This window comes from Triturus cristatus, chromosome 8 (genome assembly GCF_964204655.1).
Source record: "Triturus cristatus chromosome 8, aTriCri1.1, whole genome shotgun sequence".
NCBI classification, from domain to species: Eukaryota; Metazoa; Chordata; class Amphibia; order Caudata; family Salamandridae; genus Triturus; species Triturus cristatus.
Window position 1 is genome coordinate 1,178,265,902 of NC_140591.1, and position 18,859 is coordinate 1,178,284,760.

General features: G+C 50.5%; 1 protein-coding gene across 2 annotated transcripts in view; it reads left to right on the plus strand.

Moving 5' to 3' along the window:
• Positions 1 to 18,859, plus strand: part of LOC146805565 (serine/threonine-protein phosphatase 2A regulatory subunit B'' subunit beta-like) — a 369,793-nt gene that overhangs the window by 243,035 nt on the left and 107,899 nt on the right. For both annotated transcript variants that reach the window (XM_085622841.1, XM_085622842.1), the window contains exons 6-7: positions 946 to 1,032; positions 3,019 to 3,172. In XM_085622841.1, coding sequence (XP_085478967.1) covers positions 946 to 1,032; positions 3,019 to 3,172 — 241 coding nt within the window. The remainder of the gene's footprint in view (positions 1 to 945; positions 1,033 to 3,018; positions 3,173 to 18,859) is intronic.

An 18,859-nucleotide genomic window follows, 5' to 3' on the forward strand; every position in this document is an offset into this window, starting at 1 on the left:
ACTCCGCCCACTGATTAATTCGCCCGCACAGGCGGGGAATTAGCCACGCGTGGGCGGAGCGGCAACGGTCGGACGGCTCTCAGCCGTCATGAGCACACGACTACCGTGACTCATGACGGCCGGGAGCCGTCCTGAGCATGGATGTGGTTAAATGTTGCCAAATACTTTACACATTGCCTCTAAATTGAGCCTGACTGCTCTGTGCCAATCTACCAGGGGGTTGGGTATAGTGTAATTTAGGATTGGCTTGTGCCTCACCCTGACAAGGACTGTGGTTGCTGCCTGAACAGGGCTCACATCCCAGTCAACCAACAACCCAATTTCTTACAGCGTCCTTCCTGAACTCAGAGCCGTCCCCTGGGTCTCTTGGTCCTTTTTGGGCGTAGGTCGCAGCATGTGAGCGAATAAGACTTTGTGTGTGCTGTGGCCCCAAAAAAATCAAGATACCAGATTACAAAGTAGTCTTTTTATGTAGCTCCGGGATGCATGTCATTTTAACACGTAGTGAACATTATTGTCCCAATAACATGTTTTTTTATTAGGACTTTTCCGTTTTAAGTATGACCATTTTCTTGAATACATTGGTTTTTTTTTATTAGGATATTTTAGGCCCTATGTTTTCAGGGCATTTTTGTACTGCACGCCCAAATACAAGTGCTCCTGCAATGTACGTGCGTTTTGTAAGCTGTAAAATACTTTCCCCATGTTTACCTATCACATTAACTGTTGTAAAGGTGCAGGCTGAAATAAAAGCAGTCTGAAATACAAACCTGTATTTCTGTGATCTTTTGGTACGCTGTTAGATGTTGCATATTCAGTTTGTGTCCTTGCCATGTCTGTCCCGTCCATTCATAGGCCTACATTATCTATGATGCAGAGATATAAAAAAATTACTAGCCACGTTGATATTTGAAGCAAAATGATAACAGTGACCTTCTGTTACAGGTAGTACAGCGGATATTTTACACAGTCAATCGATCTTGGTCTGGGAGAATCACGTGTTCTGAACTCCGAAAAAGCAACTTTTTGCAGGTAGATTCAATTGCACTTCTGTTTAGTATGTTTACCTAGTTGCAGAGCATTACAATGTAGTAATATAGGAGAGGAAGGGTAGAGAAGAAAAATACCCAACAGATCATTTTGAGATGTGCAATAAATGTTCACAGCTCACCTTATTGTACCTTATGTTTATTACTTTCTTTTGAAATGAAATAATCCGTTTATTTTCGTTTTTCAAAGTATATAAACACATTAGAAATTGATCTGATGATTCCAGGAAAACGAGCGTCAAACATAACCACCTCTCAAAAGAATCTCCTGCATTGCTCCGTAGTATTCATAGGGAAATTAAAAGAATTAATTGGCTTTTGGCTTAACCTGTTCTTTAGTAAAATCCAAGTACTCGATGAATAATTTCATGAGCGTTTCTAGTTGCAAACCTCGTTTTATTTGGGGGCCCAGCCAAGTCGTTTTAACTGCGCTTGTCCCATGAGCTCTTATCTTCACTTTATCTAAAGTCATATATGCACCATCTTCCCAACCATTCTATTGCAGGGCTTTGCTTCAAACGTTGGGAAACATACATTTGTTTTTACCCAGCAAAGCTGTAGGTGCCCTCCTTTATTTAAAAGACCACCACTGGTTCTAAATACTAGAGGTTAGAAGAAGGGTTCTAAGCACACAGTTCTTTCTTTAAGCGAGTTTATAACATTCCACTCTACTCCGATAAACACTGAGACCACAGCTATACTACTGTTTTCAAAGAACCATGGATTCCCTAATGTATTTCCTTTTTTTTTTTTTATGTAAAAGACTATACTTTGGACATTGGTGGGGAGCACACTGTGTTCTTTAAATACCCCTCACACACCAATTGGTGTGTGAGGGGTATTTAAAGAACACAGTGTGCTCCCCGCCATTGTAGGGACCATACCAATCTCATTCAGGTGGATTCTTCTTGTTTGTTAGAATTGTGGCCGAGGAGATCGAATCCACTTGTGTGTCCAGGTGGACACTTTCTCTCTCCACTCCCCCTTTTGTTATATTTATTATACTTTGGACATAACATAATTCATGCTGAAGTCAATTTATAGTGCCTTGAGAGGACTGTCCATATACCTTTCTGTCCATTCTGGGGTTTATCAAGTAGGCAGCATCATCTTTATAGAAGGTCCCCATGCGAGCGATTTCCCTCCTTACTACTCTCCCAAGGTAGGTGGGAAAGATCCAGTCTTGGATAGCGCACTGAGCAGGTCAGCAATGAAAAGGTTAAATAACAGCCCTGCGGGGGAACATGCATCCATATTTCCAAACCTTGTACAGGGTCAGTTTTGGGAGAAACAGCTCCAGGTTGATATTGAATCGTCAGGTAATAATTAAAACCAGCAACCTAGACTGAGTCCCCCATGCCCCTAGCCTGGCCCACAATGGCCCTAGCCTGGCCCACAATGGCTGTGTGTATACTTTAGGGAATGCTTGTGTGAAATCAGCGGGGTTTGTTTCGTTTTCCGAGCCTTTTTGCCATTAAATACAGTTCATAAACAGTTATGCAAGGGAGAGCTTCTACCCATTCCCGCCCGTTGTGTATAGCTTGCTAAGATATTCTTTTCTTCTCGAGAGCCTGGTCTTACTAGGCTTAATAAAATTAACAAGCCTAGCATTCAAATATATCTATGGAAGTTAGTACTTGTACTTTTAGGTGACAAAATATCACCTATTTTCCCTTTCGCTTCACTTCTGTAAGAAGAGGCTAGAGGTTGAGTAATTGGAAAATGTCAGTTTGGACACCTAGCTGATCCCTGGTTTAAAGAGGAACTCTTAACAGGACACACAGTATGCAATGGGATAATCCACCAAATGTTGTTAAACTTTCTGAAACATGTTGTGCTTCCTTCTGAGGCTGCTTAGATTGAGCTTTGGAGAGGAAGGTAGGTGTAACCAAGGTAACTAGCAAGATGAGACTGCGTGAGAGCATTTTAACTCTGGTGAATGAAATCTATTTATTGTTTTCATTGACAGAATGTTGTACTGTTGGAAGAGGACGACATTAACCAATCTGTGGAATACTTCTCCTATGAACATTTCTATGTCATCTACTGCAAGTTTTGGGAACTGGACACCGACCACGACCTGTACATTGATCAGAAAGATCTAGCTCGGCACAATGATCATGGTAAGGCAGGCTTCAGTCCAATAGTTCTTTGTTAGTAGACCTCGTGTGTGTTGGTCATCCATCTTTGTTTGTATTTCTAGAACTATAGTGCTTAGAAGCTCTCTTCCACAAATGTTGATGAGGCTTTTAATCATAAAAGGCAATTACTTTGTCATATGTTGTCACTTCAAAGGGATTTCTCATTTGGAAGGTACTGGCTTGCACGCTCAAGGCTCTCGGAACACTCCGTGCCCAGTTTCTGGTCTATACATCATGTTACACTGTCTTTGCTCTTAAAGATCACATCCCCCTTCTCCCTCTTGCGTTTTCCATGCATAAAGGCATTATAGTAAAACAATACATGTTAAGGGGTCACATTTTTGGACCATATGTAACCTCTTTTTATCTAGATCATGCTTTTGTTAATGTTTCCAATGTCCTAATTTGAATGCAATAGGAGTGAGAGGTTGCAATCAATTTTTTATTAAAACATTTGAAATATGTCTAGCAGTACTTCTTCCTATTTTTGAATACATAGGTTATCAATGTCTGAAATCTTCCATTGATGTTGGCAGGACTGCTATAATGTTTAAAATATACCTATATTGTGCTTGTACCCTTTTCAGCGTCTCCCTTCATTCCCAATTCATCCCCAAAGGCTATTATCCCTATATCGTTTTTCCCTTTCACGACAAATTTCCCTTTAGCACGTAATGCAAATTTTCTTTTCTTTTTCTTTGTTGATCATTTTATATTACATTTATAAGCACATATTTATTTTAATTCTTTGGACATCCATCTTTTGGGTACATGTGAGGTATTTACTCATTCAGTAATTCAGCTTTCTATGGCAGTACTGAATTCAAAATGCTCTGGCTTGTCGATTAAGCCATAAAGACTTATTCTTTATTTTCAAATGTGCAAAACTCCAGGAAAAAGTGTATTTTAAGCCTTGCAACGTGGGTCCAAATACCTTTACTAGTAAAGGTCTAATTAAACTGGTTTTACATTTTTTTGCTCATTATGGCCCCAGGAGAGTTGTCGCTAGGAACCATCTATGAGAGTGACTATACATTTCATTTAAAATTCAAATGTGTTTTTATTTTATTGTTGCAAAACATGAGCTTACCATAACCAACCAGTAAAGCCGCTGTAGCACTCATAATGGTGTTCCTTTACATATTTCATTTAGAGGTGAAGAAGGCAAGACTGAATTATTTTTTGCTACCCTTTACCAAATGACTTAATGGATATCAAGGTCCCTAATCTGGTCTCAAGCATCTTTTAGCAGCAGGCTCCTCATACTGTCCTCTTTTTCCAGGGTCAAGGTGAGGCTAGAGTCCCATGTTGAGTATTGAAATAAAAGTCGACATAGGACAGTTCCTCGGTTATTGAAAAAGGATCTGCTTCAGGTGCCACTACTAGCTGCAGAGCCACCTAGCTTTAACATTGGCTACTCTTCTTCGCACAGAGTTGAAAGTGGGGCGGGTCCTGATTTGAGCGTGGGGTGTGGTTGAGTTGTAGTTCAGATTTAGGCAGAGGAGGAGAAACTGGTGTTCTTTGATGGTAGTGGGAAAGTTTTCAGGTTTCCGGTGGGGTTGGAGACGGGGATCTTCATAAAGAGGCATGGTGTGACTGTACCTACAAGTCATTTGTAGGTGAGGTGTAGCACCTTGAACTGGTTCTTATCTCAGGCTGAAATCAATGAAACGTATGAAGTACGGTCTTGTAAATCCTGAACAATTGAGATCATTCTCGTTGGTGATTTTTGTGGACCAAGTATTTATTTAATCTCTTGTGGCGTTATAAACATTAGAAAATGGAACTTACCACTAATGAATACCATGTTAATATAATATAAGATATCCAAGGTCTCTTCTCAGAGGTAATGACCCTCTACCAGATAACCCTCTCCTCCTGATGTTCTTGATCATAAACAATTTGTTGCCGTGTTCCTTATTGCCATGAAGGTTTGGTGAAGGGTTTTGTAAAAGGCAGAAGCTGTTTTTTACTCTTTAAATGACAAACGAATGGACAGTCCTCCTAGACACTAATCCCCCATCACATGGTATCAGTCTTTATAAATAGCTAAAGGAAAGCTGAAAGAGCTTAGGGAAAGTAGGCAGTTTCTTCTTGGGCCAGTGAAAACATTTCCAGATTGGCCTTCTCTGTGGCTCTCTGTTATTTGTGCTTGGCCCTTCAGGGTGATGCCAAGTGAAATTTGAATACTAGGCAGAACAGCAGCAGCAATGTAGATGACATCTGTAACCTCATGCAACACACCACAGATTGTTTCAGATGTCCCACGACAGCATCTCAAATAACAAAATCCAGTTTTGTGTAGCAGTGACTATAGTTAACAATTGTTAGCTGCTGCTCATTTGGTCTGGGTCTTGGGAAATCATGTTGTATTCCAGTTGCTCTTATCCAGCTGCTCTGGCTAGCTGCCAGCAAGCGAACAATCAACTTAATTATTGTTTACGAGTGCATGTCAGTGTCGAGTGCAGAGTATTTACTGCCATTGTTTATTGCTGTCTTGTCAGGCTACTTTTCTTCTCAGGACCATGCATTGCCTTTCAGTTCCCAGCCCAACTTTCATCAGCCTTCCTTGAGTTAGATCTCTGTGAATGGCCAAACTCTCTGGATCCAATTCCCATTGGGCACCAACTTGGCTGGACACTATCTTTTGAACATTTTAAAAGGAAATTATTCACTATTTCATTCTGTTCCTTGCTCAAGTTGACATTGCCTGGTGTACACACAAAAAGGCTTTCATAAATTACTCCTGGTAAGAGAACCTGGTTAAAAAAGGTCGAAAACGAGCGCTAGGTGGCGCCTGACCGGCATGGCCGCCTTTCACTAAGGCTCCCGGCATCGGTCCCCGCAAATCCGGCTTACTCCTCTCCTGGACTGCCCTGGCCGGCTCCCTCGGAGTGCGGGGGTCCGCGAAGCTGCCCTGCCGCCCCGCACCGAATCTTGGGGCGCTGCGGGCTCTGGGAGCCTCCCTAGCCGTCGCGGAGCCAGACCGACGGCGTGCAGTGGCGGCTGTGGAACCGCGGCGCGGCCACGCTGAAGAAATTTAGCCCGCGGCGCCCACGAGGGGTGCAGGCCTGAAACTGCTGGACTGAGGGACGCGGTGGCCGCGGGGCTGCCGCGGGTGCTGCTGGCACTGGCCCGGTGTTGCCCTGCTTCGCTGACGCCGTCCGGAGCCCCGGGGGTGCTGGATCGGACCCCCCCGCGTGGAGCAGAGCGGCGGATCAGGCGGTGAGTGGGGCTGGCCGCGACCGCTTCATCGGGGCAACTGCGGGGTTGGCTGTCCGGGGAGCCCCCCCCCCCATCGGGCCGTGTGTCGGCGGCCGGGGGGCCCGGGCCCCTGGCTCCCCCCCCTTCTCCCTCCCCTCTCCTCCTGGTGGCGGCGCGGAACCGGCTCCATCGACCCCAGACCGGCTGCGGACTCCGGGTGCGGGGGGGCCCTCGCTGATTCGGGCCGCATACCGGCGGCCGGAGGGGGTGTACGTGCTGTCCCCCCCTCCTCCTCCCCCCCCCCCTCCATCGCTTGGACTCCCGGCTGCGGACCCTGACGAGTGACACCTCGCCCCTCCTGGGGACTGAGGGGAGATCCGGCTAATTGTTCCCTTGGAGACCTGGGCTGCGCCGGAGGTTGCGGCCCTGCGGCGGCCGGCTGGGGGGCCCCCGAGCAGCGGCCAGGGGCCTGGAACTGAGACCTACATTGCTGGACCCCGCTTTGCTGAGATGCCCGGCGGGGCTTGACCGCTGAGGCTGGTGCTCCCAAGCCGTTCCCGGCCGGTGGTCCTCCCGGACGGGCCTCCTGTTGGTCCCGCGGCAGCCCGGCTGCCCGTTGCCGTCCCGCGGGTGTGTCACCGGCTAGTTGCCCTCCTTCGCTGACGGACGGCCCAGAAATGGGTAAGGACAGAGCCGCCAAGCCGACGTCCGGGGCCACCCAAACCAGGATGGACAAATTCACAACCTCCGACAAGGGGCCCGGCCCCACGGGCGAACAGGCCCCGGCCCCTGCTGCAGACCTGGCTGCCATCCTGCAGGCCATCAACTCGTCCCGCGCCTCGCTCGAGGGCATGGTGGGTGAGGTCAAAGTGGACGTCGCTCTTCTCCGGCAAGATCTGCGGAACGCCACCGCCCGCATTTCGGAAGCCGAGTCCCGGATATCCACGGCCGAGGACGACATCCGCCATCTGCAAGATCAGGTTCGGGAGCTGACCACCCACTCTAAGGAGTTGCACCGCCGGGTCGAGGATGCAGAAAATCGCGCCCGACGCAGCAACCTGCGCTTAGTGGGTTTCCCGGAGGGAGTTGAATCGGGCCGGGCGGACGACTTCATGGAGCGCTGGTTCCGATCCTGGATGCCGGCGGACAGCCTGTCGGCTTCGTTCGTGGTGGAGAGAGCCCACCGCTCCCTGGCCCCCAGGCCCCCAGGGGCTCCACCCCGGCCGTTCATCCTCAAGCTCTTGAACTTCCGTGACCGAGATGCCATTCTCCGTGAAGCCCGGCGCATGGATGCCCTCCACTATCAGAACCACAAAATCATGGTCTTCCCGGACTACACCCGCGAAGTCCAGGAGCTGCGCCGCTCCTACACTGAAGTGAAACAAAAACTGCGCTCCCTGGGACTCCAATACCAGCTCCAATTCCCAGCCCGCCTCCGGGTCGTCTTCCAGCAAAAGACTCTCTTCTTCGATACACCGCGGGCGGCCTGGACCTGGTTGGCGGAGGAGCACCCCTTGCAGCGCTCTGGGCGCGGATCGCCTCTGGGTCCACGGGGGAGACGGGGGAGACCCCGGACATCGAAGACCCGTCGGCGGCATCGGACATTGCCCCGGGAGCGCACAACGGGGGAGGCGATCACCACGCGCTCTGGGGGCCGGCCAAGCCAGAGATCGAGAACCTCATCGGCCTCCTCAGCCGCACACACCAGTCCCGTGGCGGATGGGCAGCGGGCCGCGTCACCTCGGCTTACAGGCCCTGCAACCCACCCGGTCGAGTTGGTGGACACTTCGGACCTCTCTCGCAGCCCTACCATTTGACTTTCTTTGCTTACCTTTGGGGTGGGGGGGGTGGGAGATGCCTGGGCGGGGGTGGAACGTCCCGCTGTCAGTGTTGCTCTAGGCCAGGGCAGGTAAATCAGGCTTGACTTTTGATGTATCAGGGGTCCACTAGCGCTCAAGCCCAAGCGTTTTAGTTTGGTGGTTCTTCCATTTGGTTCGGGCGACAGATGCTTCCGTTTTTGAAGTATAGGGCGGGGGGTGGGGGGTTGGGGTTGGTTTGGGGTTGCTTCTTCCTCGTTGGGGAGATTTTGTTGGTGGGGGGTGACTCCCTCTTATCTGTTGTGCTAAGGTATCATGTACTGTCTATCCCGCTCTCTCACCCGACGCTCCGCTGTCCTTCCTCTCTGGGAACCTGCTCGGACGCGCCTCCACTGGCCCATTCTTCTGTCCTTGACTATGGCTGACCCACCTGTCCCTAGGGCCGCCATGCGCATACTTTCCTGGAACGTCAATGGCCTCCTGGACCGTTTCAAACGCATGGCGGTCCTCAAATATGCACAACGGGCAGAGATCGATGTACTCCTCCTCCAGGAGACTCACTTGTTGGGTAACAACTGCCCCTTCCTTGGCCGTTACGGTTATGACAGGGTATGGCACTCAGGTTTTGCTCGGGGATCCCGGGGGGTGGCCATATTGCTTCGCAAGTCCTTTCCCTTTGTCCTGACTCGGGTGCTTTTGGACCCCCAGGGTATGCTACTGGTAGTGTGTGGCACTCTGGAGGGCCGACCCCTTACCCTGATGTCCCTCTACGCGGCGCCGTCCCTCCTGCCGTCGGCCCTTTCCCACGCAGCGGATATCCTCCCGACACATCCTGCAGGTGCCCTGATACTCGGCGGGGACTTTAACGCTGTCTACTCGCCCCATATGGACTCGACGGGTCCGGTCTCTTCGACCCGCGTCGCCCGCGCAAAACAACTCTCCTCTTGGGCGGAATCCCAGGGCCTCTGCGATGTCTGGAGGATCTGGCACCCGCAGACGCGCCAATACACCCACACGTCGGCGGCCCATCACTCCCACGCCCGGATCGACCTCATCTTCGTGCCCTCTACCGACTGCGCGGGGGTGCGGGACGCACGCATTCTTCCGAGGGGCCTTTCGGACCACTCGCCGGTGCTCCTCGCTCTCGGTCCCCCCCCCCTCTCTGCCCGTCCGATATGGCGTCTGAACGCTTGGTTCCTTCACGACAAGGCTTTTCGGAGGGCGGTCGGGGGCGAGATAGTCGACTACTACTCTCATAATGAGGGCTCTGTCGTCTCCCCCGCCGTCCTCTGGGAGGCCGGCAAGGCGACTGTTCGGGGCGCCGCTAAAGGGCACCTGCAACGTCAACGACGGGCTCAATCCCAGAAGCTCGCGGACTGTGAGGCCCAAGCCTTGGACCTGGAGCGTGGTCTGGGAAACTTAGACGATGTCACACGGTCTCGTCGCTTGGCCTTCCTGCGGGAAGAGATTCGCCTGCACTCCCTGGAAGCGGCGAAGATCCTATGGCGCTCCTCGGTGGCCCGGGTGTACGGTTGGGGAGACAAAAACGGCACTCTTCTCCACCGCCTGGCGACCTATCCCCGGGCGGGCAGGATCATTCCAGCCATCGCGGACCCTGCAGGTGGCGTCCACACGGTCTCAGTGGCGATAGCCCAGGCATTCGCTGACTACTACTCCCGGCTGTACCGTCTCCGACCGTCCACGCTCTCCCTGAATGAGTTACTGGGAACAAACGGGGCGACACTAGCGCGGCTGCAGCCTGAGATTTCTGAGACCCTGGATTCGCCGATCGAGCTGCAGGAGATTGAAGAGGCGATCGGCCGCCTGGCACCCGGGAAGACCCCGGGACCCGACAGGTTCCCCCAGGAATATTACGCTCACTACCGCGAGACACTGGCCCCGAGGCTTCGGGACCTCTTTGCGGCCGTGGTGGAGACGGGCTCGTTCCGGCCCGAAACGGATACAGCAACCATAGTTGCACTCCCCAAGACACAGCCTCCCTCGCGGTCCTGTTCCGACTACCGGCCGATATCCCTTATTAACACAGAACTCAAAATCTATGCCACGGTCCTGGCACAGCGGTTACGCCCATCGCTCGCCTCCCTGGTCCATCCGGACCAATGTGGCTTTATGCCGGAGCGGGGGACCAGACACTGTCTACGGCGCCTCCACCTCGCGATGGCGCACCGCGGCCGCCTTTCCCCCTATCTGGCCCTCCTCTTGGTCGACTTTGAAAAAGCCTTTGATTCCGTGGGGTGGGCGTACTTGGGTGAGGTCCTGGAGCGTATGGGCTTCGGTCCCCGGTTCCGAGCCATGGTAATGGTCCTCTATGCGCACCCGCGGGCCCGTGTGTTGGTCAATGGGGCACTTTCTCGCCCGTTTCCCATAGGCCGGGGGACGCGCCAGGGTTGTCCGCTCTCGCCCCTCCTTTTCGCTCTGGCGATGGAACCCCTGGCGGTGCTGATTCGCGCGGATCCTGTTCTTCGAGGATGGGAATGGCCAGATGTGGCCCCCGACAAGATCGCCCTATACGCGGACGACGTCCTCCTCTATCTCTCGGACCCAGCGACCTCGGGACCCCGGGTCCGTCGGATCCTCCATAGATTTGGCCAAGCGTCGGGTCTTCACCTGAACCCCAAAAAATCCGTCCTAGTCCCGCTACACCCGTCGCGGGAATGTTTCGACTGGCAGTCGGACATCCCCCTCCGGAGACTCTCCTTTAAATACCTGGGGATTTGGGTCACCCTCCTTCCGGAACTATGCTGGGCCCTTAATGTGGCTCCGGTAGTCAACAAAACCAGGTCAGACATGCTCCGGTGGCAGTCCCTCCCATTGAATCCGCTAGGGAGAGTCGCTCTATACAAGATGATGATCCTCCCCAAATTTCTTTACATACTACAAAATACTCCATGCCCTTTTCCGCGCCCGTGGTTCCGAGACCTGGATAAAATGGTGACCAAATTCCTTTGGGGCGGCGGTAGGCCTCGGCTGGCCTTGGATCGATGCAGGGTCCCCTCCTATGATGGCGGCCTGAGCATGACCAATCTATATCTTTATTATCTGGCCACCCAGTTACTGGTGATCCATGACTGGTTCTCGGGAGGCTGGGGCGACCCGGCTTATCGTCTCGAGGTGCAAGGCCTTGGGTTCTCCTCCATCCAAAACATGCTCTATGGCACAACGGTCCCCCTATCACTCCCCGACGTCGTGCGGGCTCCCTTCCTCGCGTGGCGCGCGGCACTGCGGCACACTAGATGGTCGGGGACGTCCACACAACTCACTCCGCTTTGGCACGGGACCTGGCTGCGGGAGGTGGTGGGATTGGCGGGCTTTCGGCAGTGGGATCTTCTTGGTATCTCCTGTCTGGGCGATTTATGGCGTGGGAGCCGCATGTGTTCCTTCCAAGAGCTTCAGACCCGCTTCTCGCTGCGGCCCTCCCAATTCTACCGCTACCTTCAACTGCGCCACGCGGTCCGGGCTCACGTCCCTCTAGACTCCAGACTGCCTCCCCATAGCCCACCTGAAGCTCAGGTGATGCTGGGGTATCTGGGAAAGGGGGGTATATCCCGCATTTACAAATCCCTGATTAACAATTCCCCGGTGGACTGGAGCGGGCTCAAACAGCGATGGGAGGCCTGGGTGGGACCCCTGGACGAGGCGGACTGGAGGGACGCCCTTATGGGCCCTCGGTCGCTTACCACCTCCGCTAGGCTGCGGCTCATCCAGATCTACTACCTCCACACCGCCTATCTGACTCCGGACCGCCTGTACCGGGCGGGCCTCCGTGTGGACGCCTCCTGCACCCGTTGTGGGGTGGCTCCGGCAGATTTTTTCCACATGGTGTGGTCTTGTTCCCGTCTAGACGATTACTGGGCAGCGATTGAAACTGAGCTAGCGGAGGTCTTGGGTTGGGAGGTTCCCCATGAGCCTAGAATGGCCCTGCTGGGCATCATGGACGGGATCGACGGGTCCCGTAACGAAAAGTACTTCCTCACCACTGCCCTTATGGTGGCTAAGAGAGACATAGCGGCAGTATGGTCACAACCGGACCCGCCCAGAGTGGCTACCTGGAGTAGAGGGGTGGATTGGTGTGCGGCCCAGGAGCGGTCGTTGTATGCTGCGCGGGGCTGCCCCAAAAAATTCCGCAAGATATGGGGGGAAGTGGCTGGGGGGCATGATTTGAAAGGTGGGGACGCAGGGGGTGGGGATGGAGGATGGGGGAGGGTGGGAGGGTCTTTGCAATGGTTTATTGATGCTTATCCGAATGCAGTTACTGATGCCTTGTTCAATGCACTGCTGTATCTCATTCTTGATACTGTTCTTTATGCCGCAAAACACAATAAAAATTTGTTTATCAAAAAAAAAAGGTCGAAAACATAACAAATTGTACTGGATGTTAGTCTCTGTGTTGCTTGGTCCTAAAAAGACACAGGAGACACCTTGTTAAACTAGGTTTCAATGCCAGAAATACACAATTTCCCTTCACTGAGAGGCTGGTTGTTCACTGTAGAGCTGCTGACCATATAATTGGCTTTCCCCTGCTAATTGGAGGACAAACGGAAGGCCCCCGTTGGATGCTAAAGAGAAACTGGAAAAACTTGAACGAGGCAGACTTAAGTGCGGCCTTGCAAGCCACTCGTCCCCACCTATTTTCTGATCCGAACGCAGACGCAGTCTCTATTCATAAATGGATTGCCTCCGCAGTAGACGAGGTGGCACCGGTTACAGTAGCTAAATCTACGAGATTATCCCCGTCTGCCGCCTGGTTCTCTTGTGCCCTTAAAGCAACAAAAAGTAAGTGCAAAAGATTGGAACGCCAATGGAGAGTGAGCTACTGCGAATCAATCAAGGCATCCTATAAAAAAGCTCTAAAAGACTACCATAGGGATATAAAAGCAGCTATGAGAGCTCACTTTATAAATCGCATCCAGGATGCAGATCACTCCGGCCGCGAGGTTTTTAAAGTAGTCCAATCCTTTTTTAACCCCAAGGCGCTGGAGACTAAAGTAAACCCCACCCCAGCCTTGTGTGGCAAAATAGCCAATCATTTTGAAAACAACATTTTAAAAGTCTATGACTCCTTTGCTCCACCAGAGCCTACTACGGCGTCTGATAAATCCATAATTGCACCAGGGGCCCCCGGGCTCCTCAATTTTACCCCAATACAATTTCTGGATGCTTTAACTGCTATCCAGAGTTGTCGCTCAGGCGCTCCCGACGATCCCTGCCCACCAAAACTTTGGAAAACAATAGCTAACCCTTTGGCGGATTCACTATTGCAGTTATGGAACTCCTCGCTGGATACGGGCATTTTCCCGGATTCATGGAAACATGCAACTCTATTGCCACTAAAAAAGAAACCTAATGGCGACCCAGACGATCTCAGCAATCTCCGTCCCATTTCCCTACTCTCAGCCCCAGGCAAAATGTTGGAGAAACTGGTGCAGCACCAATTGACCTCTTTCATCGAGCTTAGAGGGGCCTTACATGACACACAATCATGGTTTCAGAGCCGGTTTCAGTACAGAAACCGCGCTCCTTGAGGTTGCTGAGTCAGTTAGGTGGGCAATGGACTCAGGTGATTCGGCAATGCTGGTGCTACTGGACCTGTCTGCGGCGTTTGATACCGTGGACCATTCTATACTGATCCAGAGGTTACATGCCGCGGGCATTGGGGGTAAGGCTCTAGCCTGGCTGACATCCTATATGAGCGGCCGCACGCAGAGGGTCGCCCTTAAGCCATTTGAGTCTGACCCGAGACCTCTCTGGTGTGGTGTTCCACAGAGTTCTGCCCTGAGCCCCCTACTCTTCAACCTATATCTCGCGCCGCTCTTCTCTTTGATCGCCAATTGGGGTGTTAAAGCGATCTCCTATGCTGATGACACCCAGCTGTTTTTCTCTTTTAAAGAGCAGTCGGCTGAGGCCTTTATGAACTTTAAAGGCTGCCTACGGGATATTGCGGTCTGGATGAACTCAAACAAACTCAAACTGAATGCGGGGAAGACCGAGGTTTTGTTCTTCGGTCAGGGTGGCGCCCCTGATGCAGAGCTGTGGTGGCCAGTGGAAATGGGCCCACCGCCCTCCCCCGCTAAATGCATCCGGAATTTAGGGGTGAGATGGGAGACAGATCTCTCCCTCTCAGCGCAAATCCAGCAAGTCTCTGCAACTTGTTTTAGTAAATTAAAAAACCTAAGGAAAATTCTGCATTGCTTACCTGAAGACTGCCGTAAAACGGTAGTTCATGCAACAGTCACTTCGAGGCTGGACTATGCAAATGCCCTGTACCTTGGCCTTCCTAAATCTGCGATTCATCGACTCCAGATAGTACAGAATGCGGCTGCGAGACTGGTCTGCCGCCTGCCTTTTCGAGACCATGTCTCTCCGCATCTCCTGAGACTACACTGGCTGCCAGTTGAGAAGAGAATTATTTTTAAGGCTATGACCCTGTCCTACAGGGCTCTAAGAGGCAGGTGCCCGAGCTATCTGGAAGACAGACTACGCCCCTATAAACAGTTCCGCGCACTGCGTTCTAACGCCCAAAACCTGCTCCACTCTTTCCACTTTAGGAAAGCCCGTCTGGGGGGCAGAACCTTCTCGGTTAGAGCGGCCACACTGTGGAACTCCCTGCCAGGTCACCTTCGCCTGGCTAACACAGAACTTGTTTTCCGGAAAGCCCTAAAGACCTGGCTGTTCAAGTCAGACTAAGATAACAGGGGTGGTTGTTGACCCTTCTTTGCCTGTGCTATTGCCTGATGTTTTCAGCGCCGGGACGCCCCTGTTTGGGGCAGCTGTCGCGCTTTATAAGCTTCTGTATTATTATTATTATTATTATTATTATAATTGTCATTCTCATCATGATAGGTGTTAGAAAGTACATCAACTCAGCGGTAGTGCCACACATTTATAAACGTTTATTGATATGCATTTTTTTTGTAAGAAAAAGTGTCATTACAAGGTGATACTCTTTTGCTTGACATATATATTTATGGGTGCAAGCTGTTTACCTCACCTAAGCCAGTAGCAGTAGAATGGTTTATAAATAATAAGAAAGAAACATCTGTATGAAGAGTGGGCCTGCCCTACGTATTGTCCATAGTGTTGCATAAGTGAAAGAACTATTCACTTTGCACTAGGAGGGCAGAACGTCTGTTACCTTAGTAGTTGTTTAAAAGGAGAGACAATATTGCTTTACGAATATGATGCTAAGAGGGAAATCATCAAGCTTGGCAGTATGAAGTCTTAGTAATAGGGAACATTTTATTGCAGTGAACATGCCTCACATGTCAACTGTTTGTGATGGTCATAGTGTCGGTGTGCAAGCAATCAACTTTTCTGTGTTTTTTAAAAACTATCCACAGGTGTCTCTGCTTTTGGGGTGAGTCTGTGATAAAACATTTTCCATAAACACTTATAATAGAATACCTGTTAACATGAGCCTTAAGAGGCCCTGGGGATCCCACCCCTCCAGGCCAAACATTTATATTAGGGGAGGGTGTGTGTGGCCCCCCCCCCTCTCGGAGACCAAATAGGCCCCGGGCACCTCATCCCCAGGGCCAAACATATTTATATTAGGGGAGGGTGCACAAGAGCCCCAGGGCCCTAAATTCAGCCCCCTCCCAGAGCCTTAAGAGTGCCTGGTGCCCTCATTCTCCTTGGCCAACCCCTAATAATAGGTGAGGGGGTGCGTGGACCCCCCTCCAAAACTTGAGGCACCTGGTACCCTATCCCCAAGGGCTGAATTCTATTAATAAAGGGAGGGGGCCATGTGCCCTCCCTCCCCAAGCCTTACTAGGCCCCTGGGACCACACCCTTTGTGGCCAAATTATATGAAGTGAAGGGGGGGCGGTGTTAGGCTCCACTCCCCTAGTCTTATTAGGCCCCGGGGACCCCATCCCGGGGCCGAATTGCACTATTAAGGGGAAAGGGCTGCACATTCCCCTATCCCCAGGGCTGAATTGCATTATTAAGGGGAGGGATGTGTGCGGCCTCCCTCCCGAGCATTCCAGGTCCCTGGGACACCTTCACCTGGTGCCAGAGGTGGATGCCCTGGTGCCCTCCCGGGGCACCCACAAGTCACTAGTTGGGGGCCGCGGGAGGAGCTCCAGCCGACTCCCTGCATGGTACGGGAGTCAGCATTGCTTCTGTCCGTAGGGAGCAGCTGTCTTTGCATACTGCCTACGCAGAAGTACAGCCAGGTAAACAGAAATCTGCTCCCACCCGGCGGGAGCATTTTTAAACCTTGCGCCAGCTGGGAGCAGACATCCCTTCCTGACCTGCGCTACTGTGTTCAGCAGTTTTTGCAGTAGTGCTTCTTAAATTCTATGAATAATACACAGGCATTTTGCGTTTCCCCCCACCCCCATTTTCTTGGTCCCAGCTTGACGAATCACCCCGAAACTTTCAGTGCACAAATTAGGCAAAATAAGAGCCCTTTTCTGTAAAGTTTTGTGAAGATACGTCAAGCGTTGCCAAAGTTATAAGCAAAACAAGAAGTCATTTTCGATGGAAACACTGACCCAACTATAACTACCCAGTGGCAGCCTCCACTGGGTATTTATTTGTGTGTGTGTGTTTTATATAATAATTGTTGAGTCCGTTACGGGGAGTATAGCCCTCCCTTTCCAAAAGTGGGGGATCCCACGGCATGTTAAAACAGAAAAGGTTGCTGTTCTCGGTATAGTGACAAGAAAACTCTTGCACACATGTTTTTAAAGGGCAGAAAAGCCTGCTAATGTACCCTAATTTGCTCAATCCTGGAAAGTTGGTATCATTGCATATTTATTTTAAAAAGCATACCCGCAGTATCCCATCATGCAGAGCCAGTGACAGCTGAGCTGTTTCTTTTCCCAGCTTCTGGTGATTGGGTCCTAGAGTACTGAGATCAGTATTATTTTTTTGGTTTTAACCTATGAAAAATCGTAGGCTCTTCACCATCTACCACAGCTCCTCCCACCATTTCCAAGGGCCCAATTTGCACAGAGAAACACCGAAGAACTTATTAGATATCAAGATCCATAGTGAGCCTTAGTCATCACATGCCCACCGTGGTTGGTGGGTTCACCTTTCGGACAAAAGTCAACGTCAAAAGGTACAGGTATGTCAATGTAGAAGACTGCTTTGAGGGAGACCACATATAGCAGGTCTTTCTACCTATCTGCAAAGTGGGTCAGCAGGTTAAAGAAGAGTAGAGTGCCACTTATGCTGTATGCAGTCTGCTCCCCATATCACCATCTCGAAATTGCTGATAAGCTCCAGTACTATCTCCTATTTACTTTGCTTGCTCCTCGAGTGTCTCCTCAACCTGTGCTGCCTCCTCCCCCTTCTCACACAGAGCCTCCCATGTCTCCTTTTCTGTATCCTATTGCACCTAAAGGGAGATCTTGCACGCCTGGGACGCATTCTAGGAGTCCTGTTCATAGGAAACATCATCACTACAGACTCTCCATATGTGGCTCCTCCTCATATCAGCATTCAAGATCAATTTGCATTCCATTCAAGAGCCACAAGTTATTCTAGATTTCTACATCAAACTATACAGTTAGGCTATTCAGTATACCTTGACTGCCCTCCATTGAGGGTTTGGCGTTGATGACACAACAATATTCAGTGAAGTTTTTGTCAGGGGAGCTGTGAATAGTAACCCCTTAAAAGAACAAAAAAACAATCGATTTAATTGGAAGTAAGTTCTGTGGCACTTCTGCTAGTGCTACTGCCTGGTTCAGATATTCTGAATATACCCTTTGGTAGATTCTCCAACGTTTCCAAGAAAAGCTTACACTTCAAGACAGAGAGGATTTCCAGGACATTTTGCTAGAGGGGATGGTGGTCTCCAGTCAGGTGATCAGTACTGCTTCAGAGAGTTATATGATTTGGCTTCTCATCGATACGATCATTGTCAGGCCTTACACTGTTCGGCGTGGCTCCACCTTACCAGTTTTAAACCCGAGGCCCAACAGAATATTTTAAACCTACCTTTCTCTGAAACCACTTTTAGGAGTTCATGGATGATAAGATGCAACACATGAAGACTGAACTGGGGTCTCTGAAGGTTTTGGACCTGGAGAAGAACAAAAACTACAGGAAAACCAGCACAATCCAAAAAAGAATGTTGAAAGCATATGGGGGCCTTTATAGAACAGCTTTAACCACTCTTTCACAGATCATTCCTGCTTGTCTTAAGTATGCACGTGCTTACAATGTATTTTTCCCCATCATAAAGGCCTCAGTCAAAGAATTGGAGGGGTAAGTGTGTGCCAGTAGGGTCTTTTCCTAATTGTCAAACCAGTGTACTACATATCCGAGCTGGCGCATAATAAAAAGAATAAACAATCCAGTCTATTTCTAGGTAGATTATCTCTTGTATTATACTTTGTCATAGTAGACTACAGCTGCATTACTAAGCAATATATTCATTACTGTCTTTGGAAAAGCGGCTACATGGAGGTCGGTACATACCTTTAGAGGAATTAATACCTCAATTTGGATTCCAGAGTGATGCCAAAGTAGGGCAAGCTTTTCTGAGGAATATCTTTGGATAGTTTGATGCGCTTTAGGTTTCGGCTGCAGACAGCGCTTGTGCTGTCCACAGGGGACCCCCACTGTCTATGCTTTTCCTGACTCCCTCCCACAGTCAGTGGTCTTGCCCAAA